Source organism: Macaca nemestrina, chromosome 17 (assembly GCF_043159975.1).
Source record: "Macaca nemestrina isolate mMacNem1 chromosome 17, mMacNem.hap1, whole genome shotgun sequence".
NCBI lineage: Eukaryota > Metazoa > Chordata > Mammalia > Primates > Cercopithecidae > Macaca > Macaca nemestrina.
In genome coordinates this window covers 15,432,058-15,456,703 of record NC_092141.1, presented here as the reverse complement: position 1 = coordinate 15,456,703, position 24,646 = coordinate 15,432,058, and the positions used below count along the sequence as shown (strand labels likewise).

The window sequence follows — 24,646 nt, the reverse complement described above, 5'->3', positions numbered from 1 at the left end:
GCTGTCCTCCAATCTGTCCCCAAACATCCTTGGCCACCTCCATTGTCTAAGGGCAGTACTTGCAGCCCCTCATTTCCCAGTGACAACAGGTGGGTCTCCTCTGCCACAGTATGTGGGCTGGACCAGCACCAGGCACTGAAAAGATGACCACTTACTACTCTTCTTTTCTGTTAAACAGCAGCAACAGCAGAAACAGCAAACTCGTGACTATTAATAGGTTGTGTGCGGCATTAGATCAGTGCCTTAGGTTGAAAATTAGAGAAACTAAATCTTGCCAGTCTCAGCAGCCCCCAACATGAGTCCTTGGTGGGCTCCTATCATCTCTGTCTTCAGAATGATCCCAGACTTATTTATCAATTTGGTGACACTGTCATTTTGGCAAGGACACCAGACAATTTCCTTGTCTGTGGCCCAGCTGTTGGCCAGATTTTAGAAAACACAGGAGACCTTCTGCATTTACGGGCCCATGTTTTACATTTTACAACCTTTGTGGCTCCCTGAGTCAACCCGTAATCTCTACCCAAGTAATGGCTCTGGATTGTACATGCTCTTATGAGATGCTGAGGCCCTAGTGGTGCAAAGGAGGTACAGAGGATGGAATGTGCTGTCAACAGGCCAAGATTTCAACCCTTAGAGTTTCTCTAATGCCAATACCCAGGAATTAGTATTAAATGTTTGTTTGAACCTGTGTCTGAACCATATGACCTGGAAACTCTAGTCTTTGCTTTAAAAAAACTTCGGTTGTATCCCCAAGATTTCACCAGCACCAAGAAAACATGCCTTGCATTTCAGGAGCAGGGATTGGCCATGGTGCAGCCTGAGGTTGTGGATGTTGATCTTTGGTGCCCGAGAGAAGGCTGTCTGGGATGAAGCCTTCTGACTGTGCAGTCATCCACACACGTGTGGCCCCCAACACTGGCAGGGACCTGGAGTCATCTGGCCCATCCCTCCTCCCTGTCCCATTGAGCTGCAGACCTGTCTGCAATATGCCCTCCACATGTTCATCCTACCGCTGATAGGACACTCACTACCTTCAAGAGAGCCTCTTTTATTTTTGACGAGCTAATAGTGAGATCCATTCATTTGTTATTCAACTCTACTGAGCCTGTCCTACATACTGGCCACTATTCTAGAAATGGGGTGCACAGAGATGAACAAGAAAGAGCAGGTCCCTGCCATTGTGCAGCTCACAAGGAGCTGGAGGAAACAGGCAATACACAATAAATGCATCACTATGGGTAGTGGAACGTGCTCTGCAGGAAACAAATAGGGTGATCCAATGGAAAGTCATCACTGGAGGAATGAGCTGCTCAGGGAAGGCCTCTTCCTTCCATAGTGATGTGGTCTGAGATTTAAAAGACAGGGAGGGACCAGTTATAGGAAGAACCATGGGAAGAAAATTCCAGGAGATAAAGGGAAGAGCCAAGGCCCTGAGTTAGCTGAAGAAAAGAGGGTGGGGAATGCGGGAGAGAGGGATGAGAGCAGGATCGCTGGGGCCTCACAGGCTGTGGTACTGAGAAGGACAGTTGGGACATCATTGAAGGGTTTTAAGCAGAAGAGTGTCATGATTTGATTTGTGTTTTGTAAGCTCATTCTGGCTGTTGAGAATGAATTCTGGGGAGACAAGAGTAGAAACTGGGGACCAGTGAGGAGTTTGTGGTCATAGTCCAGACTGGACATGATGATGACACTGAGATGACAATGACGATGATGTTGAGAATACAAACAGCTCACGTAAGTGCCAGGCATTCTTTGAAGAGCAATGCATTTAATCCTTACAAGAACTCTAGGAGGTAGCTGGTGGCTTAGCTAGGGAGGGGAAGTAGAGAAGAAAACAGGTCTCATGAAAGGGTTTGCTGATGGGTTAGATGTAGGAAGTTAGGGAAGAATGATTCTAGATGACTCTAGGTTTTGGGCTTGAGCAACTGGTGTGTAACTGGATCTTGGACTGAGATGGGGAGACTGGAGGAGGAACAGAAGATTTGGGGCAAGGGGTAGAAATCAGGATTTACATTTTGATCATCAGAGAGATCAGCAAAGCACTTCAATTTAGAAGTCTTTAGCTCAGGGAAGAGGTCTGGGCTGGAAATTCAAAGTCCAGAGTCATTCCTCTATACCGAAGGGTATTCAATGTCATGGTGCCGAATATAGTTATTTGGGGAGGAGTTGAGAGCAGAAGACAGAAAAGGAGAACAGAGCTAAGTCTTGAGCATGCCAGGGGTTAATGAGGGTACAGGAAGGAAAGTGGGGATGAACAGCCAGTGATGAGGGAGGAATGCCAGGAGATATTGTCACTTAAGAAATTACTTCGTTAAACCCAACACTGCCCCTCTTTTGTCCAGTCACTTCTGGTTGCCTTCATTCATGCCTGATGTGCTGGACTTGGGTTTTATCAAGTTGCTTGGCTCGTCCTTAAAGAGTTTAAATCCCCATAATGCCTCCTGGACAATGACCGCAGGGTGACCCCGGTCTCTCCTCTACATGATGACTCTTCAAACAGTTGACGATTGCAGTTTTTCTTTCTCTTCTCCGGTGGTGATACCTCCTTCCTTCTTTCAGTGGCTTCTCTGGTGCTGGGGATTCCACTGGAGTCCCAGCTGCAGAAGCAAGGCCTCTACTTGCCCGTCTGTAGTTTGGTCAGTGGTTTGGCTTGGCAGACTGATGAGCAGAGAATAAGGGGAGCCCCTCTCTCTTTGCCACACCATTCTCCTTCCTCCCTCTCTAGTTTGTGTGGATTCTAAGTCTGAAGAATGGTGGTAGAATCATTTAATTCATTAGATTTCAAACATATCATTGACTTCTCTGCACTCCAGTGTGTTGTAGTGGAAAAACTAGTAGTGTGGGCATCAGGGATTCCTTGTTTTTCTGCACCGGGTCTGCCTCTAACGAATTAGGTAATCTGGGGCAGGTACCCTGGTTTCCTAAAAGCAGAGTGGGCATTGAGGTAGGACCTGAAGTTGAGGTACGACCTGCACATTGCATGGGTCCCGGAGCCTCTGTTCACGTTCAGGATGTAATTGTTGCATCGAGGGATCCTAAAAGGAGGTGGCCTCTGAGCTGGGCCTTGGCAATGGGGTAGAATTTCAGTAGGCAGAGGGAGCAGGGATGGGTTTTGTGCTTGCAGATGGGCACTGGTTTACTGTCGCTGGGGGAGGGGAGCAGTTCTGTTGTTCTAGCTCTTAATTTCCATCATGCATGGTCTTTTTTCATACTTTGGGGGAAAGAAGGAGGAGAACTCTATTATTTCTATAGGGAGAATTCCTCCTAAACCTAACGATCTTAAAACTAAACCAATTATTCCCTGTTCATTCTCCACTGATGCAGTTCCTGACTGCAATTGCAACTGCCTTTCTCGTCATTTTCTGTGGCCAAACTCAGTGTTTTTAAGTGAGCTGTTCTTTTAAAAAACAGAAAAAAAAAAAGTTTCCTGATAAATCAGTTTGAAAGACACTAAGTTTTGAAAGTTAAGCAGGCTTTGATCATTCATGGTACATTGTGAATTACCAAGGAGGGAGATTGATATCCTTGATCATGCAACCCACGCGCCTCCTTTTTCTTTTGTATCTGGTGGAGTAAGTCTTCCAAGAGCAATTCTTAGAGAAACAAAGCCTACTCTGTTTCCCTGTTTCTAGAATTTTCCAACAAGGGTATAAAAAAGCCTCAAACAGCTTACTATTATCCAGCAACCTCAGGTACCTCAGTGGCTGCATGTTATTCCCTTTAGAAGTCTAAGAACTCACTAGCAGAACGAGAATATGGATGCCAAAGTGCAAAACTAGAGTCGGACAAACTAGCTCTGTGCCTGCCACAAAGCCTCTTAATTAGGAATGCAGGTCATTGAACAACTGTATCAGCTTTAGTGGGAATGCCTTGACACGAAGATTCCTTCCACTTACTGAGCAGTTTGTGCCCACTAGTGGCCAGACACAGGCTTTGCTCTAACTAAAACGCCCCTAGAAATACCTGTTGAAAGAGCCGCCCATGTAGCCTTCATCGCCTTTGTGAGCTCCACGCTGGCACGCAGTTGTCTCCATCTGTTTTGCTTTCTGCATGAATCATGGGCAAAGTTAGCCTGACCGGCCAGCCCCATTTCAAAGCCACCAGCTGGGGGGAGAAGTTGAAGCCCAGGGGGCAAGACCCACGCTGGGCTCTGGGCATGCTTAAGCGGGTGGGCGAAGCATATGGGCAAAGGCCACATTGTTTAGGATGGGGGCCTTTCAGAGACTCAGCTATTTCTGGAATGACATTCATACTGAGAAATAAGGAAAATGGCGATCTGTGTGATGGTTGTGGGCTGGGAGGTTTGGGCGTGGGAGTCCTGGTCTTGGGGTCATGTGTTTTGAAAACAGTCTAGCGCTATGCAAATGGGAAGTATTAATAACTCTGCCTCTGTGATTCACCCTTGCATGGCTTTTTCTCTCTTGGCCTCTCTAAGGTCTCTTCTGACTCTTTTGCAACTGTCCTTCCTTTCACTTTCAAAAAACCTATTCTCTTGACTCAGAACGGTTTTATGAATTGCCCAGAGTGGGACTTGATATGGGGCAGGGTTGGTGCCATGCTGGTAATGAAAGATGCACATGACCTGTTACATTGAAAAGTGCTTCATACTTTCTGAGTCCTTAACTCACTGGGTTGTAGGCCCTGGGCTAAGAATACAGCTGAGGGGGCTGATGTATTTCCTTCATTGCTCAGCTGCTCCTACAGCAGGAATCTGACCTTGAAATGAGCCTTGATTGTTGTGCAACTCGAGCTTCCCACTATCTGGGGGGGGAGCTGGGTCTGGGTGCTGCCACAGCCCATGTCAGAAAGCTGTCAGCAGCTCTTGTACCGGACACTCTCAGAACAGGAGGCCTGCAAAGAACTTTTTTTTTTGAGACAGAGCCTTGCTCTGTTTCCAGGTTGGAGTGCAGTGGCATGATCTCGGCTCACTGCAATCTCCGCCTCCAAGGTTCAAGTGATTCTCCTGCCCTAGCCTCCCAAATAGCTGGGACTACAGGCACGTGCCACCACACCCAGCTGATTTTTGTATTTTTAGTAGAGACGGGGTTTCACCACATTGGCCAGGATGGTCTCAATCTCCTGACCTCGTGATCCGCCCGCCTCGGCCTCCCAAAGTGCTGGGATTACAGGTGTGAGCCACCGCGCCTGGCCAGAGCTTTAGTTTTTAATTCAGTGCTCAGCACCAAGGCTGGATATTAGCTTAAAACTGCCAATGGGAACTCCACGAATATTTACCAGGCCTCCACTTTGCACCAGGAACTGAGTGTGGCCTGGAGGACAGCAGGTACTCAACATAACCTCTACTATTTATTGCATACAAATTGCAAGTATGGGTGGGGGGTGGGGAAGAGTATCGCCACACTGGGGCTTGTGTTAACCTGTAGTTTAGCCACTTGGGATGTTGGTGTCACACGAGGTTTGATCTAAATAAAACAGGTTTGTAATTGACAGCATTTTTCCTTGCATTATATTTCTCTGAACTCGAATAATTATTTTCTGTACATCTGACTTGTTTTGCTGTAGCAGAGTGTGGCAAGTAATAGCTTGCATGTCGAATCCAACCTGCTTCTGTAAATAAGATTTTATTGGATATATGGCTATTGGAGGAATGGGCCACACCCACTCATTTACATCTTGTCTGTGGCTATGGCTGATTTTGTGCTACGAAGGCAGAGTTGAGTAGTTGCTAAGAAGACCGTATGACTTGCAAAGCCTAAAGTATTTGCTCTCTGATTCTTTATAGATAGTTTGCTGTCTGTGCAGATATTTGCTCTCTGATTCTGTAGCACCTTTATGCTGGAGAGTAGATATGAATTGATGCCAAAGTTGTATCAAAACACTTTTTGGAGTTCTGGCCGATGTGCTAATAACCTGGCTTGTGTGAACATTGTAGCTCCCATTTTCATACTGCTTGGTGTGACCCAGATAGAAATGCTCCAGAACCTGGCCGCTCAATAACAGCCTGTAAGTGCTTGTTTACCCTGTTTCTCACATCAGCCTTTTAGGTGGAGTTATTTGCACTATCCTTTAACAGAGCTTCAATGACAACTCTTTTGTTTGATGATTATGACAACCCAGTAAAATATATTAGTGCCTCAAGTTAGTGAAGCAGAATTCAAGGCCAAAAAAATGTATGCGGCAAGTTAGACAGGTGGTCAGAAGAAATTGGCAACAGAGCCCAGCCCTGCCTGGACTGTCCTAATCGGAGCACGCAAATGCTGAAGAGAGTCAGGCTTTGCACTTGCTCACACGGGACCCTATCCTTGGACAGGATCAAAGCCCTGTCATTTTCGGAGTGTGTGGTATCTGCTGTCTCTTACTGCACTGGTTATCTGTCTATTCCAGTTCTGATGAATGGTTCTGACTGGGGAGCAGCATCATCTGAGCTTAGAAATGTCCTCAGGGTCCTGTGGGCTTCCCTTTGAATAACAACGAGAGCTCTTGAATCTTGCTCCAGCCTTTTGTTGCTTTCTTCTGGGCTGGGCTCTGTTTTTTTTTTTTTTCTCGCTGTCACTGTGTAGCTTTTGATCAATGCTATTGGAGGATAGGAAAAGCCCCTGTTCTTTTCCTGGGCGTGTGGAAGCCCAGTCTTGCCCAGAATTCCAGTAGCCCTTTGAGTTTTGGAATCCTAACTCTTAATAAGTCAATAGACTGCTGCATCTTTTTTACCTATGCAATCTTTTAAATTGGTTTTCATTATTTAAGTAGTACAAGTATTATAATACATGAAAATATTCTCTACTGAAAGGCCTTCTTGACCAAACTCTTATTCATTGCAACAGTAGTTCCTGGGGGAACCCACTGACATCAATATGACACAACTTTGGCTCTTTCTCTACGAATATTTGCATGCCTGTGGATGTCTACATGCAATTATATAGTTTTTTGGTGTTTGTTTTCATAACGATGACATGTTGTGTATGCACCTTACTCTTTTCATTGTCTTGAAGATCTTTCAAAGACTCTTCATTTTCTAACTCATGATTTTTTTAACTACTGCAAAATATTTCATTGTAAGGATATACCATAATTTATTTTCCCTCATAGAAATGCTACAATGAATGTCCTTATTTATTTTTCTCTGAGTATATGTTCAATGTTTTTCCAGGATATAGTAGATAAGCACTTGAATATATATATTGTTGTGTCATTATGCTGGAGGTGTTACAATTTTTAAATTACTTTTAATGGCAAAAACTACAATTACTTTTTTATCAACCTAATCTATTCTGCCACAAAACGGCTGATCACAAAAGGATTACAATAATAATAATAATAATAATATTATTCCTATGAATGGTGTATGCAGGTAGCTGTCACTTATTTGTTCTGCTGATATTATCCATTTATTTTGAATTTTGCCTATTTGCTGGATGAAAATTGGTATCACCTTCCTCATAGGTTTCACTTGCATTTCCCTGATTGCTAGTGAGGTTGAGTACCTTTTACAATGTTTATTGGCTGTTCATATTTCTCCTTTGCTAATCATATGGCTCTTAAATTTTATACTTAGCTGTTTTCTCTTTGTTCTCTCTGTAGTTTAATTTTGTTAATGATGTGAACTAGAGATTTAATTTTATGTTTTACCAAATGAATAGCCAACACTATGTATTGTCTGTTGTATTTTGCTTATTATAGTATATGGTATAAATTAAATATACAAGCTGGGCGCGGTGGCTCACGCCTGTAATCCCAGCACTTTGGGAGGCCAAGGCGGGTGGATCACCTGAGGTCAGGAGTTCGAGACCAGCGTGGCCAACATGGTGAAACCCCATCTCTACTAAAAATACAAAAATTAGCCGGGCATGGTGGTGCGCGCCTGTGCTCCCAGCTACTCAGGAGGCTGAGGTAGGAGAATCGCTTGAACCCAGGAGGCGGAGGTTGCAGTGAGCTGAGATAGCGCCATTGCACTCCAGCCTGGGTGACAAAATCGAGATTCCATTAAAAAAAAAAATTAGCCGGACAGTGGTGGCGGGTGCCTGTAGTCCCTGCTACTCTGGAGGCTGAGGTAGGAGAATTGCTTGAATCCAGCGGGTGGAGGCTGCAGTGAGCCGAGAACGCGCCACTGCACCCCAGCCTAGGAGACAGAGCGAGACAACGTCTCAAAAAAAATAAAAATAAAAATAAAAATAAATTAATTAAATATACGATAATTATATACTTTAGAATATATAATTATAGAACATATAGAACTATGATAGATAATTATATATTTTATTTATAAACTATATATTTTATATGATATTTATATATATTTTTAGACATACGAAGCTTTTATTTGTATTATAAAGTTTTAGCAATTCAAAAATATGGTATTAATCATGAAAGAAAAATAAAAGAATGGGACAGAATTAAGACTTTAGAAGCATACATGTAAATTTGGTATACAATACACAACATCATATGTGTGTCTATAAATAAAATACATTTTATTAATTATAATTATGTATTATATAATTGTAAGCACTTGAACATATATGATCTATATTATATAATTATAGATCATAGTTCTATGATATGTTCTATAATTATATATTATAAGGTATATAATTATTAACTGTATATTTAATTTATACCATATACTATAATAAGCAAAATATACATATATGTTTTAAATCTGGTAGGTGATATCTTGACTCACTGGTTTTATTTGTTTTTCTGACTTTCTTTTTGTTCGTTTTGGTTTTTAGTTGCTGTTGTGTTTACTTCAAAATTTTTCTTATCTGTCATTGTTCATTGAACCAGACATTTTTATTAAAAGTATTTTAATATTTTTTTCTGTCTCATTAGTCTGTGCTTTTATCCATATTAAGTCAATTAATTTTGGACTTATTTCGTTGTTTTATTTTCTAGCTTCTTGAGTTGAAAGTTTAGTTCACTCTTTTTAAGGATTTTTCTAGCAAATGCTTAGAAGTGTATACAGTGTCCTCTGAGAACTGCTTTGGCTACAACCCACAGGTGTGCCATGTGGCTCTCAATATAATTCCTTGGTGAAGAAATTTTTACTTTTCATCTTGATTTTTTTTAATCCGAGGAATTATCTGGAGCCCTGTTTTTAAATTTCCAAATTTATTTTGGCTAGTTTGTTTTTAATGTCTAATTTCGGTTTGCCTTTAGTTATGTGTTGAGCCTATAACATTTCTGCTTTGGTATTTATTGCGATATTCTTTGTTGCCTTAAAATCAGTTTGAAAAGCTGTCCCATGTGTGTTTGAAAATAACTTATGGTTTTGCTGTATAGAAAATGTGTGTCTTTTGCTATATAGACACAAGTTTTCGATACATTTATTAGACCAAATTTGTTAACCCTCTTATATAATCTATATTCTTTCTTATTTTTGGTCTACTTGACATCTAGTTTGAGGAAGGAAGCTAAAGTCTTCTACTGTCATTGTGGTTTTAACAATTTCTTCTCATATTTGGATTATTTTTTGGTTTTTACTTTTCCAGGCCATGTTATTATATGCATAAACATTTATTTTCTTCAGTCATAGATCATGTAAACCAGAAGTAAATATCAAATAAACCAAATCTTTCCTCTATGAAACAACCGAACAACTCTCTGGTCACTTTCATCCTTTCAACATAAATTCTATTTTTTATTATTAATTTATCTTCTTTCTTTTTTGTTAATATTTGCCTGAAGCTTCTTTTCAAAATCTTTTTTGTTTTTGACCGTTGCTTGTGTTAGGTGTCTCTATTATATTAGAATATAGCTACAAGACCCTTTTTTTCTTTTTTAGACAGAGTCTCTCTCTGTGCCCAGGCTGGAGTGCAGTGGTGTGATCTTGGCTAACTACAACCTCCACCTCCTGAGTTCAGGCGATTCCCTGTCTCAACCTCCCGAGCAGCTGGGACTACAGGTGCCCACCACCACACCTGGCCAGTTTTTTTGTATTTTTTGTAGAGATGGGGTTTTGGCATGTTGGCCAGGCTGGTCTTGAACTCCTAGCCTCAAGTGTTCCACCCGCCTCAGCCTCCCAAAATGTCTTAAAGATAAAATTTCATATCTTATGAGTGCCTTGAACCCATTCACATGTAATGTGGTTGATGATATACTTACTATCTTAACGCATGTGTTTTATTTATTGTGCTTATGGTTGAAAACCATCTTCTTCATCTCTGGATCATCAGAGTCAACCAGAGGGCTTGGCTCCAAACAGTAGGTATTCGCCAAATGCTCATTGAATAAAAATGTCCTTGATCCTCTAACTCTGATTTGATTTGAGAAACAACTTATGGCAAACAGCTCAGTTGTAATGGGGTTGGGACTAAAATTCAAGTTACTGTTGAAAGACGTTTCAAGAAGTGTTTAGGTTATATTATTAAATATTAGACACCTTCTGTTTATATAGATTTAACATAGAAAGATTTTAAGTTTTCTGTATATGTGAGGTCTCGTAGTAGTTCCTGCTGAAAGTGACAGGGGTGCGGGGATAAGGGTCAAGACAGTATCTCAGGACTGGAGAAGGAAAGCTAAGATATTGTCTCTACCAGCCATACTCCTCATGAGCATGCGCATGGAAGGACATTTCCCAGCCAAAGTGAGTCCCTTTATTTGTTTTAGTTTCAGATTTGAGTCTCAGATTTCTTTGTAATTCCAGCTGCATCTACCAAAGTGCTAGATAATTTTTTTTATTTTAAGCAAATAATATTATGGGAACATTATCTTTATTGCAAAGTGCTCCTCCAGAAGAGCCGCTATGCTGGATAAAGACCAACATTTAATTAAGGTTATGTAAGAGTGACATCAGAATGGCTTACAACCCCATTAGCCATTATTTTCTTACTTTAATTGACAAAGAAATTGAAAAAATAAAAGAAGCATATGTTGTGCTTGAATGTGAAGAGTACTAGACTAGAATCAAAGGCCTCTCAGATTTTTGGCTGTGTCATTTGGGCTCATGAAAAGACCTCTGGAATTCTCTTTCAATGCAAAGGAGCTGGACTAGTCGATCTCTCAGGTTTCTTCCAACTCTAAAATATTTCCTGTCTGTGCCTTGGAAACATCTTATGTCAAACTCTAGTAACAGTTAACCTAATTGGCACCCTTAAAATTCTGCCTTGAGCTGCTTACAACTCAAAACAAGTTTATCTTACTCAGTTTTTAATTATAAACCATCCAGATTTCAGAACCGTGAGTACTGGTTGAAGCATTGAGGTATGCTTTTGAAGACATTACATATGGCAGTTACTGAGCTGAAAGGATTAAATGCTGCAGCTTCCCCAGTTGCTCTTCCTCCATGAGAGCGGTGCCTGCCCCCAGCATTCTGTGGCACTTGGAAGACAAGACAGAGGCCAAATGCAGCTTTTTACCCTGGGCTTCCCTCTACAGTGTGGAACTCAGGTTGCTTCTTCTTTCCTCCCTGAAATGACATGAATTTGCAGCAGATGGTGAACTGAAGAAATCATAGGAGGCACTGTCTTCTTGCCTGAATTTCAGTTGGAAGCTTGGAGATTTGGGGTTCAACAGAGATAAGGAATTGTAAGCCTTCATCCCGTCTGGTGGTTTGTGATCACACACCGCTCTGCGCTGAGGCTAATGGCCATGATCAGAGTTTCCAAAAAAAAAAAAAAAAAAAAAAAAAATACAGGTTTCCCAGGCAAATGGATTTCCATACCTATGGAGAGCATACCTTTCTTTATCAGTATTTTCTTCCATTCTTCTAAAAAATTAGTTTGCGCTCTAACAGCCATTCCCATGATCTTTACCTCTCCTTGGGGAATGCAGATAATTTGAACAGTGGTTTTAAACTATTTTTCTTGGAATGCAGAAGTTCCGATAAGCTCTTCAAAGACCCCTGAGGGCAAGAAGAGGGAAGGCAGTAGGCAGGGCTCAGGCCCTCTTTAACACAGACACATGTACACAAATAACACATTTGCACCAACACTGGAAGGAAATTCAATATATTTTAAAATGACTTTAACTCCTAGTGGTGGAACTATAGACATTTTTTTACAGCCCTTCCCTAAATGTTCATATGTGTTTTATATATATGTGTGTCATGTATTTGTATACGTGTATGTACACACATATATAAACACATACATATATGTGCATATTTGTACATATAGGTATATAAATATGTAACGTGTACATATCAGTACATATGTGTGTGTATATGTATATATTGGTACATATATATGTATGTATATATTTTTTCCTCCAATAGAAACTGAAATAAAGAAAGACTTTTTAGATTGTGAAAGTAAATTGAGTTCTGCTAAGGGAAAAGGGCTTCTGCTTCTGCTGCCTGTGAGGACTGTGCTGTCAGCAGTCACTGCCCCTCAGGCCCTGCACCTCGAGGCAGAGCCCTCCTCCAGCCGTGGCCAGCTCTCCTAACCAAGTGTCTCTTTTCCCCAGAATGGCTGCAGTCTGTCCAGGCCACGATGATCCTGTCGATCATCTTCAGCGTTCTGTCTCTGTTCCTGTTCTTCTGCCAACTCTTCACCCTCACCAAGGGGGGCAGGTTTTACATCACTGGAATCTTCCAAATCCTTGCTGGTAAGTTGTGGATGGTAAAGTCCGTGTGGAAGCGGGGCCTATCCAAGTCTGTGGAATGATTAGTTTAGTAGAAGGATGTGGCCTCAGAATGGCTGATGTTCATGAGTCTCCCCATTGGATGCTTTCCATAAAGCGAGTGTGGGTGCTTGTATGTGTGGGTGTTTATGTATATGTGTCTTAGAACTTGGGACTTAGAACTCTCTTCTTTTCCCTGGAATGAGATGCATATGAAAGAGAACTTAGAGGATCTGAAAGGAAGGTCCCCACCCAAGCCAGGCGTATCACCAAGAATGAAACGGCAATCTGGACACATAATCAGAGGTGAATACTGAGGCTATCCATAGTGCAAAGGTCAGGCTCGAGAGCTGTTTCCTGTAGATTACATTATGCCTCCGGAAAATGGCTAAGAACTGGCAAAGTTGTTATCAGGTATGTGTCTTCTACCAGTAGGTAGTGATGAAGTCACACTGACATTCTCACCTTCCTTGCTTCCAGTTCCTAGATTCCACTGGGCTTTGATTGACTGTTGTCATCCTCTGATATCTTCATTTTGGTGTTCTTGTGTTACATATTGTCATTTCCAAACATGGGGCCATGACAACACATGAAAACACATGAGAGGTCTCCTTAATCTCCTCCCCAAACTGTCTTCAATTTCCCTCATTAAATACGTTTTAAATATGCACGGTGTGCAGAACCTAGAAACTTCTATTACACAGGGTGACATCTTCCAACTTTTTTCTGGATTCTGCCTAGCATCTTGCTCCATTAGCTCTTATATGTCTGTCTGTTGACTTACTGTTGACGGAGCCAGCAGGGCATTGGACAGAAGTAAGAGCCAGATGTAGTGGTGGATTCCGTGGTCCAAATTCATGGATCACAAACTTCATATGTACCAGAGTATGTCTAGGTACTGTGAGATGTTCTCAATTCTGACCCTCTGAGAGGGCAAAGGATGTAACATCTCTTCTCTGAGCTGGTTGTCAGAATGCCTGTGGTACCATTTTACCACCCTGTGCTCAGGAGCAGTCATTGGAAGGTTGAAAGCAGCCCATGTGTTTTTGATGGATATAATGCCTTAAATAGGGTTGTATGGGAAGACACAGCCTGAGGTTAGAGTTGGTGACCTTGTCTAGAAGCCAGAGAGTTCCCCTTTCCTGAAAAAAGGAAGTGAATGATTAACCACTTCTCATTAAATACTTAAATACAACATTTCAATACTCACGGTTTTGAGATTTCAAAACCAGACAGTGCTTTGCTACTTACCCATGTCTTCTGACACCAAGCCAAGCTCCTGGATGGTTGCCGGCTCTGTTAAATGACTAATTATGCAAGGAGATATCATTTCTAGGTACGTTAAAGTGAAGAGTTATCCTTACTCACTCAATTTTCAGTTGTAATAAAGACAACTGTAACATATTCTGGGGTTTTTTTTTTTTTGCTTACTTGTTTTAATTTGATATCAAATCAAATAATGATCATATCCATTGCATCAGTGGATATGCCCTCAAGATAATATGGATTTAGAACCAGAAGTTTCATAATGTATTTATATTGAAATGTTAGTTTCATAAGCGATGACTGGGTTTTCATGCTCATGTGTGAGATGTGCCTCCCTCAAACCTTGTTATGATGTTGGCACATTACCCGTCTGATGTGGAAAAAATCACATTTTATTTGTACAGGCTCATTATTCTACTGATGAATAATTTGAGCCCACCAGAGGGTAAATGAATGCCCAAGGTCACCCAGTTCATGACAGGGATGAGTGAGTGTTACGCTGAATATAGTGAGGTACTTCTCCTTATATTTTAAAGACAGAATCCACCAAAAAATTTAAAGAACACAAAATCCAAGGCAGAAGCTCTGGCTTTTATATTATCTTTTATTGGAACTGATTTACAGTGCAAGGTAAATGCAAATTTGCATCATGTATTATTCTGAAGTTCCAAACATCTGTGATGAATACAAGCCTGTAGCATAAGACCCAGTCACACTGAAAATATGGAGCCAAGAAGAAGCAAGCTGCTGTTGAACGGGCTCCTTGGGTTAGCTAGTACCTTCATCTTCATTCATCCTGCTGAGCTGTCTCGGCTTTAAGTCCTTTAGCAATGTTTTTCTAGCAACATCATTACATCATTTTAGGCCAAAACTCAAAGTCCAGAGATAAGAACACTTAGGTCACTCATGTAACTGCACTGTGTGTTAAAAGTATTTCAGTTCAGCCAAACACTCTTCTAGGTATTGCAATTTAAGTACGTTTACTAATCCACTCTTGCTTCACTATCTTCATTCTCCTCCCAAGTCAATACAAGATGTTTAGAACTGTGCTGGAAGTGCAGAATTCCGAATGTAAAAGCACATGACTTTGTCCTCTTTATCCCCTTTACATTTAGCTGCTTACCTCTCATGAGACTGAATTTTCAGTTATCTGTTGGTCCACATTTGAATAGGAAGTTATCTTGAATTTGAAATGCTGAGCTGTAATAGCAGTTGTATTTTGTAAGTCTGGAGAGTGTCCTGTCCTCCGTTGTTAATCCCAGTCAATGTCCTCTGAGAGTTGGTCTCCAGGGAACCTCAGATCTCTAGGATGTTGCACTGGAAATGGTTGCAGGGTCTTTCCACTAATGCTGAGAACTGAAAGAGTTCGGAACTCTACTTGGAGATTTCCTGGTTCTCTTATCGTGTGACAGTTCTAAGTCAATTTTATCATGTGGTTTTCTGACTCACAGACTAGTAAGAAGTTAGTAATTAAAGAGCTAATTAGAGTAGGGTTGTTGGAGATGAGAAACTCAGGTTTTGGGAAAACCTGGGAAGGGACAACTTAACGTCAATGAAATAGTTAGAAAAGCTAAAACTGACAAACAGAAGGAAAGAAAAGAAAGAAGGGAAAGAAAGAAAGAAAGAAAGAAAGAAAGAAAGAAAGAAAGAAAGAAAGAAAGAAAGAAAGAAAGAAAGAAAGAAAGAAAGAAAGAAAGAAAGAAAGAAAGAAAGAAAGAGAGGGAGGACAGAAGGAAGAAGAAAGTAGCTCCACACTCATGGGATGTAAAATCTATGAGCGTGCATGCCCAGCAAATGCCTGTCCAATGCACTGGAGCATTTTAAGTGAAAACCACTAGAATCTCTGTGTAGTCTCCGGAAGTGGCTATTATGGGCTGCATTATCTCTGCACAGCTTCCTCTTGGTGGACCCAGCTGTGGTCTTCATGGATGGCACACATGAGCTTTCAGGAAAGCACATGAAAGACGTTAGGGGTCTTGGAGCTGACTGTAGGTTTGGGAGTTGTCTCTGTCTCCTTGGTCTAGATTACAGCTCTGGGTGTCGTGTGGGGTCTCCATGGTTTGCCAAATCATCTCTTCCTTACTTAGCCACCAGGCTCACAGTTAGGAACTATCTCTTCTTGATTGCATTAGGTTGGCTGCTTCTTAAATGCATATCAAAAGCCTCCTTCCTTTAGTTCAGTGCTTTCAACCTCAGCAGTGCATCAGAATCACCTGAGGTCCTTTTTTTTATTAAAAAAGTGACAGTGGGCTGGGCGTAGTGGCTCACGCCTGTAATCCCAGCACTTTGGGAGGCTGAGGTGGGCAGGTCGCTTGAGGTCAGGCATTCAAGACCAGCCTGGCCAACATGGTGAAACCCTGTCTCTACTAAAAATAAAAAAAAAACCCGGTGTAGTGGTGCGCACCTGTATTCCCAGCTACTTGGGAAACTGAAGCAGAGGAGAATCACTTGAACCCAGGAGGTGGAGGTTGCAGTGAGCCAAGATTGTGCCACTGCACTCCAGCCTGGGTGACAGAGTGAGACTGTCTCCAAAAAAAAAAAAAAAAAAGACAGTATTCAGGCCTCATCCCTGGAGACCCATTTAATAGTTCTGGGATAGATACACTGCCTAGGTGACTCTGACGTGCATTTAGGGTTGGGAACCACTGACATAGCCATTAAACTGTCCCTAATCCCACTGTGAGGTTTTCTAGGATATTTCCCCAGAAATAGTTAAACCAACTTCTTAGAGAAGGAACATCCTGATCCTGTGTCTGGACTTTGGAGTCATTCTTATTTTCAGAACCTATAGCCATCTTTTCCTAGACAGTAGTTATCCGTGCCTTAGCTCTGTTGGGTTGGGTCACACTAGACTGGAAAACATCTAGAAATTAACCTAGACACAGACCTAAAAGGAAGATTTGCACGTTTTGATTTATTTCCCTGCTTATACCCAGCATCAAGCTCCATGTGGGGCACATAGAGGAGCCTGAATAAAACTATTGGTTGGATGATTAGATAATTGTGTTTTCTTGGCAGAATCAAACTCAAGTCAAATGTGTAGTTAGTGGGATTAAGAACAGAAAGAGTAGAGGGCACTCGTGAGTGAGTTTCACTTTCTCTTTTTGTTATTGTTGTTCATTTGTTTTGTTAATAGAAAGATCAGTATAGCTATAGAGCATTTAGAATAAAAGGATTTGGGACAGATGTGGTGGCTAATGCCTGTAATCCCAACACTGTGGAAGACTGAGGCGAGAGGATTGCTTGAAGCCAGGAGTTCGAGACCAGCCTGGGCAACAAAGCGAGATGCCATCTCTACAAAAAATGATTTAAAAATTAGCCGCGTGCCTTGGAGCACGCCTGTGGTCCCAGCTATTCAGGAGGCTGAGGGAGGAGGATTGCTTGAATCTGGGAGGTCAAGACTACAGTAAACTGTGATCAGGCCTCTGTGCTTGCTCCAGGCTGGGTGACAGAGTGAGACCCTGCCTCTCTAAAAAAAAAAAAAGAATTTAGTGGGGGGAATTAATAAAAGTTCAGTGCCATCCTGTTCACAGTGATTCAAAGATGGCTTATGTAGAATACCACATTTAGACATTTTTGTTAGGGGTAAATGATTATGGATGTCTCATTGGCCATGCCCAGATCAGAGTCAATGCTATGGGTGGCTTTGTAGGCAGCAATGGTCACTCGATACCGAAAATGAAAAAGGAGTGGGCTTCAATCACAGAAACACAGAGAAGCTTCTTGCTTTCAGAGGAACAGGCCTCACAGCCCCTTCCTGCCCTAGCTTATTGCCCTGAGGATGAAGTGGGAGGGAGACAGAGGCACCCACTCATCAACCCAACATCATAGCTGCACCTTCCAGTGACCACCCCGGTGGTCTCACTGACATCCCTTTCTAACCAACTTCTCTCTGGCTTCTGCCCCAGGCTCTCAAAGGAAAGTGCTTTTGCTGAGGTTACCAAAGTACACTTTGAAGTCTTTAATTTGTTGGATCACTCTGCTCCTTTCAATACTGTTAGCTACTCACTCTTTGAAGCTTTATTCCCCTGGCTTCTGAGACATCGCCGTGTTCCCACTTGCCTGAGTGAACACACCAGGCGGTCGTGCTGGCCTCTCTTCTCTCCCTCGCCCCACAGTCAGCCTTCTACTGAGTCCTGTGTTTGGTCAGCATCCTCCGTAGGCATTACACTCATTTCTTTTGTCTTGACTCACTAACCCCAGTGCAGCTATGCAAAGGCCTCCTCATGCGCCTTCCAGCTGCCTGCCTTGTCCCTGCCCGTGAATCCATTTTCTGCACTGTGGCCAGAGTGATCATTCTGAAACATGCATCTGATCATGTTTCTCCTCTGCTGAAGCTTCCTCGGAGGCTTCTCATCACAACTTCCTTAACATGTCATGTAAGGTCCTCTCTTTCCTGACCCTTAGTGAGCTATCAGCCTATTATATGAGAGTCCGTGTGGCTTCTCCAGTTCCCCAGTATGGACTCAGTGCCCGTCTATGCTCTTGGGGCATCTGCTGCATTTCCTTCCCTCTCTTGAAATTCCATCGGATGATCTCGAAATTATATGCAAATGTCTGTCTTCTAGACACACAGTCCTTAAGGTAGGAGCCACGTCTCACTTACCTTGGTGCATCTAAAACAGCAGCTAGAAGAGTGCCCGCATGCAGTAGGCACTCATTAAATGTTCACTGAACCAAAGGGAGTGGAGATGATAAAGATGTACTGGGAATTCCCTCGGCTGCTTCCTTTGACCTTGGCTCCTTGGGTGCTCCCTTCCAAAAGCTCTGGGCTCTAATCACTCACGTGGAGTTGCAGTCACTGTTAAAGGAGCTTAAGACTTTCTCTTCAAAGGGGCTTTAGGGAGAACTTGCAGGAAGTTGTTGCAGACCTAGCCATCCTGAGACAGGGAGAAACTCTTGTAAGTTGAATGCCCAGCGCACATTTGTGTTGTCTGGACAGGGTCAGTGTCCTTCTGCTTAAAGCCGACCTATGCTCCCAGACTCAGGCCCCTCCCAGGGAGTCCCGGTCATTGCCAAAGAGCAGAACATCTGCCTGTGCCTCAGGGCCTCACTTACCCTTGCCACGGGGACCTGGTGATGCATCTCCACCTACTGGTTGCTGAGAAAGTGAGTGACAATCCACTTATTAGGAGGACTATTTGGCTTTTGGAGATGACCACTGGATGACATTAACTGCATTGGGTTGCAGACAGCAGGAACCCAGCCAAAGAATCATTCTTCTCTCTTTCAGTGTGCATCTATTGCTTTACATGCAGACAATCTCGTAATAATATATTCCCTAAAACATCAGTCTCCTGACAACAATCATATCAAGTGTGTATCCTCTCTTTGGCTTTGTAGGTATCTGAGTTTACTGCTTATCACAGTTCAGCTTAGAGTCATTCACTGCTGAGATTCTACTAAGATGAGAGTCATACACATTAAACTGTGTAGTCACTGCACTTCTGTATATTGCCTCTTTCTGTCCCTCTTGTTCAAGGATGGAATCTGATATTTCCTCTTAGCCAGTGAAATCGGGGAGTAGCTGGTCCATTCAGCTCCCGAGGCATTTCTCATGCCAGATCTGGTTAGACAGCCCATTTGGGAGCCCTGCCTGCATGATAGTAAGTGTTGTCCTGCCCTGCTAGCACTCTGTTAACACCTTGCTCTCTGCCAAGATCATACTTCCTTTTTTATAGCCCTGCCCTCATTAGATAAATCAGACAGAGCCCAAGAGACAACTTCAGTATTTCTTTCTTTTTTTTTTTTTTTGAGACGGAGTCTCGCTCTGTCACCCAGGCTGGAGTGCAGTGGCCGGATCTCAGCTCACTGCAAGCTCTGCCTCCCGGGTTTACGCCATTCTCCTGCCTCAGCCTCCTCAGTAGCTGGGACTACAGGCGCCTGCCACCTCGCCCGGCTAGTTTTTTGTATTTTTTTAGTAGAGAAGGGGTTTCACCGTGTTAGCCAGGATGGTCTCGATCTCCTGACCTCGTGATCCGCCCGTCTCGGCCTCCCAAAGTGCTGGGATTACAGGCTTGAGCCACCGCGCCCGGCCCTTTTTTTTTTTTTGAGATGGAGTCTCGCTCTGTCGCCCAGGCTGGAGTGCAGTGGTGTGATCTCGGCTCACTGCAACCTCCGCCTCCTGGGTTCACGCCATTCTCCTGCCTCATCCTCTCGAGTAGCTGGGACTACAGGTGCCCGCCACCACGCCCGGCTAATTTTTGTAGTTTTAGTAGAGACGAGGTTTCACCATGTTGGCCAGGATGGTCTCAATCTCCTGACCTCGTAATCCACCCACCTCAGCCTTCCAAAGTGCTGGGATTACAGACGTGAGCCACCGTGCCTGGCCAACTTCAGTATTTCTTAAAGACAAGAGTTAGCACTTTGGAGAGACAAGCCATGGAACAGTGGGACAAGATAATTAAGGATCCTGGACCTCAAGGCAAATAAAGTGTGTCCCCAGCAGATCAAAACTGCTGTTTTCCTCAATCAACAATTAACCAGCGATGATTTTGCTCCTGACATGGCCATCTTTGCCGTTTTCTGAACTTCCTGTAGGTGGCAGGTCCTGGATGCTGTCCCACCTTGGTTCCAAGACTATTGTATGGCTCTCTTGACGGGGGCCAATCAAGCAGGAGTCTTCTCCTCTGAGTTGCAGGAGGACAGGCTTAACAGGGTGGTTCCTGTGGCGTATTCCCACTTCTGTACTGTCCTCAAACAAAGTTGCAGTGTCCAGTAAAACAGCAGCCCAAATAGCAGTGAGGTTAGATGTAGGTGGCCGGGGGGCGGGTGCATTGGGAGCTCTGGAACTGCATGAATCCCACACGGCATACTGGATTTATAATAGAGTCACTCAGAGCTTCTCAAAGACCCTGTTTTCAGGGAGGAAACAGACCAGGCTTTGTGCAGCTACAGGCTGGGGTGCTGACATCACTGGACCCCTCCTTGTGGGGGAGCACTGACTGTCACGTGGGCTGGGGCCATCAGTTTGAGCATGGCTGCTCCACAGGGCCCAAGGTGGAGGTCTTTCTTCTCTTTCCCACACCGAAGGGCTGCACTGGTGGGCCAGGGAGGGTCGCTTGACCCGCCTGCGTATCCAATGCCCTTTAGCCTTCTTCGGGCTTCAGATGCAACCTTGGGACACCCAGGGAAATAGAGCTTGCCTTTGATCATTTTCCCCCTCCACAGCGTGACTTCTCGCTCGTACTGTCTGCTGTGTCCTCATCTCTTCCTCACTTTCTTTTTTCTCCTCCACATATTTGTCTGTTTGGCAGTGTCCACAGTCTTTGCTTGCTTCACCTGGTACGTGGCAACGCTGCTAGGGGGACCATAGGCCCCTGTGGTCTGCATGGAGCTTAATCCTTTTACCATGGCCTGACTCCAATAATGGTAAAATGTCACTTCACTTCCATTGGCTTCAGATAATGCCACTACTCATTTGTAGAGTGGCGCATGGATTTCCAGGGGCTTCCATACCCAACCACCCTTGCAAAGAGACAGGTACATTTTTCCTGCAGCCTGAATGCCTGCTGGCCATGTAGTGTGGCGTGGGAATTGGTGATAGTTATAGAAAGAGAAATAGGGCAGAAAGGGTAAATAAAACCCTCAGAGATTAAGGCCTGGATGACCGAGATTGGAAGTAGAGAGCAAGTCATTTTCCTTGTTTCCATATTTTTGAGCTACCTCCTTTCAATTCTGGACCTGGAAGTAGATTTCTTTCCAGAGGTAGAAATGTTCTTCCTATCCAGTGTTTGTCAGCATCTGGGGTGGCGGAGATGGGGCCACTCTACCATGGACTCTCCCTCACCCAGCTTGTCCCTCTCCTCCCCCAGGTCTGTGTGTGATGAGTGCGGCGGCCATCTACACGGTGAGGCACCCGGAATGGCACCTCAACTCGGATTACTCCTACGGCTTTGCCTACATCCTGGCCTGGGTGGCCTTCCCCCTGGCCCTTCTCAGCGGTGTCATCTACGTGATCTTGCGGAAACGCGAATGAGGCGCCCAGACAGTCTGTCTGAGGCTCTGAGCGTACACAGGGAAGGGAGGAAGGGAAACTAGAAAACAGAAAAAAAAAAAAAAAAAAAAAAGAGCTAGCGGAAAATCCCAAACTCAAACCAAACCAAACAGAAAGCAGTGGAGGTGGGGGTTGCTGTTGATTGAGATGTATATAATATCTCCGGTTTATAAAACCTATTTATAACACTTTTTACATATATGTACATAGTATTGTTTGCTTTTTATGTTGACCATCAGCCTCGTGTTGAACCTTAAAGAAGTAGCTAAGGAACTTTACATCCTAACAGTATAATCCAGCTCAGTATTTTTGTTTTGTTTTTTGTTTGTTTTGTTTTACCCAGAAATAAAATAACTTCATCTTGCCCCTTCCTTTTCATCTGAAAGAAGATACCTCCCTCCCAGTCCACCTCATTTAGAAAACCAAAGTGTGGGTAGAAACCCCAAATGTCCAAAAGCCCTTTTCTGGTGGGTGACCCAGTGCATCCAACAGAAACAGCCGCTGCCTGAACCTCTGTGTGAAGCTTTACGCGCACACGGACAAAATGCCCAAACTGGAGCCCTCGCAAAAACACGGCTTGTGGCTTTGGCATACTTGCCCTTACAGGTGGAGTATCTCAGTCACACATCTAAATGAGACATCAGTGACAACAAATCTTTGAAATGGTGCTATGGATTTACCATTCCTTATTATCACTAATCATCTAAACGACTCACTGGAAATCCAATTAACAATTTTACAACATAAGATAGAATGGAGACCTGAATAATTATGTGTAATATAAATGGTTTATAACTGCTTTTGTACCTAGCTAGGCTGCTATTATTACTATAATGAGTAAATCATAAAGCCTTCATCACTCCCACATTTTTCTTACGGTCAGAGCATCAGAACAAGTGTCTAGACTCCTTGGGACCGTGAGTTCCCAGAGCTTGGCTGGGTCTAGGCTGTTCTGTGCCTCCAAGGACTGTCTGGCGATGACTTGTATTGGCCACCAACTGTAGATGTATATACGGTGCCCTTCTGATGCTAAGACTCCAGACCTTTTGATTTTGCTTTGCATTTTCTGATTTTATACCAACTGTGTGGACTAAGATGCATTAAAATAAACATCAGAGTAACTCACTGGTCTCTGTTGAGTTTTTGTGGGGACTTGGGTGTGGGTACAAGGTGCCTTTTGGAGCAGGATGAAGAGCGTCAGTGGAAAGCAAAGTTGAGCTGGAGATTTGGGTTAGAGGATGGTGCTAAGGCACCAAAATCATAGCTGTTTTACAAGCTACTATGAGCACATGGTGCCTTCATGATGTCTGTGCAAACGTCTGCTCATTGGAGACAGTTGGGAATTGTAGCTGAAATGGAAGCTGTAAATGGACTGGAAAGAACTTGAGTATTCATTTAGTTCAACCCTTTCTGGTGCGCTGTTGTCTGATGACCCACATGGAAAACATGGAGGCATGTCATGAGCTGTCATGATATACCGGGAATGTTGGCATAAGCATCTCAGATCCCTAACCTTGAGGTATGATATGGTGAAAGGTCTGAATGATGGTGACTTGAGGCCACTCTTGCAGATAAAACATTGGTTGGCACCAACTGAGCTCCTAGTGCCATCCTGAAAGAGAGAAAAGGCCACCATTGTCACCCAGCTCAGGGTTTCTGAGTTGTGTCTCTTGCGTCTATATTTTTACCCATTGACGTTTTATTGTGTGTCTGCAAAATAACAAGCAAATGATGCACTTGATAGTCCTTCATATGTTTTGTGCAGCTATTTTGAATTGGGTGCCAAAGATAAAGAAGGAATGACATATATCTTAACATCGAAAGGTCACATTTTAGTGAGAGGTACAAGTAAACAAGTGACTATATTACAATAGGGTTAAGAGCATAGAAATGAGAGCCTGGGTTTGAGCCTGTCCTTTGCTGCTTACCAGCCATAGGAGCCTGAAAAGGTTACTTAAACACTAAGATTCCATTTCCTCATCTGTAAAACAGGGATGCCAATACCAAGGGTATAGGGCTGTGGGGATTTAAAGGAAGTTATATGGATAAACTTGTTCAGCATAGTGACTAGTACCTAGAAAGACTCTTAAGGATTAGAGTGGTTACCGCACATGTTACAACAGAGGTGTATTTGAAAGAGCATGAAGGAGAGACGTTGACTGTTATGCAGGATTCTCAGTATCAGTCTGCACATTGGAATCTCCCATACAGGAATTCCCATTAGAGATTTGGCTTCCCTGTTTCCATGATGGGACCTATCCCAGACTGTGAGGTTTAAAGAACACTTCTGGTGATTACAGCATGCAAGTGGGGATGACACCTCTGACCTAGTGCAGGAGGCCTCATACTTCAACATGCTAGTGAATCACCTGGGAAATAGATAGCATGCAGATTCTGAAACTTCAGGCCCAGGTGGGGCTTGAGATTCTGCATTTCCAATTAGTGCCTGGGTGAGGTGGATGCTGCTTGTCCACCGACCACACTTTGAGTAGCAGGGGCCTAGCATAAAGCCACCTTCAGGTACCTTGTGCTCTTCTGTCTTCGGGTGTCTGTGATGGCAGGACTTCTCTTTTCTGAGGTTTTCAGTAGTGACCTGCTACTCTGCTTTTGACTCAGATAGTTTTAAGGTGGCACAGGTGGCCATGAGATGCATGTGAGATTAAGAAAACTAGGAATTTTATTTCACAAGCTGATACTTTGAAAACATACACTTTTATTTCATAAACTTTTCTAACATTTCATTAAAAATTAATATGGATAAGAACAAAGAAGAAAACCAAAAATGGCCCCTTAATCTCCCTACCCAGGTAACACTCTTGGCATTTAAAAAAAATATATATATATATATATCTATCTATCTAGGAT

The 24,646-nt window shown here is 43.1% G+C and overlaps 1 protein-coding gene and 1 pseudogene across 2 annotated transcripts in view; both read left to right on the top strand.

Moving 5' to 3' along the window:
* Positions 1–22,906, top strand: part of LOC105473520 (peripheral myelin protein 22) — a 35,691-nt gene extending 12,785 nt beyond the window's left edge. For both annotated transcript variants that reach the window (XM_011727341.2, XM_011727340.3), the window contains exons 4-5: positions 12,364–12,504; positions 21,600–22,906. In XM_011727341.2, coding sequence (XP_011725643.1) covers positions 12,364–12,504; positions 21,600–21,763 — 305 coding nt within the window. In that variant the 3' untranslated portion in view covers positions 21,764–22,906. The remainder of the gene's footprint in view (positions 1–12,363; positions 12,505–21,599) is intronic.
* LOC112425202 (small nucleolar RNA U13) lies at positions 14,064–14,161 on the top strand (annotated as a pseudogene).
* Positions 22,907–24,646: the final 1,740 nt, after the last annotated feature.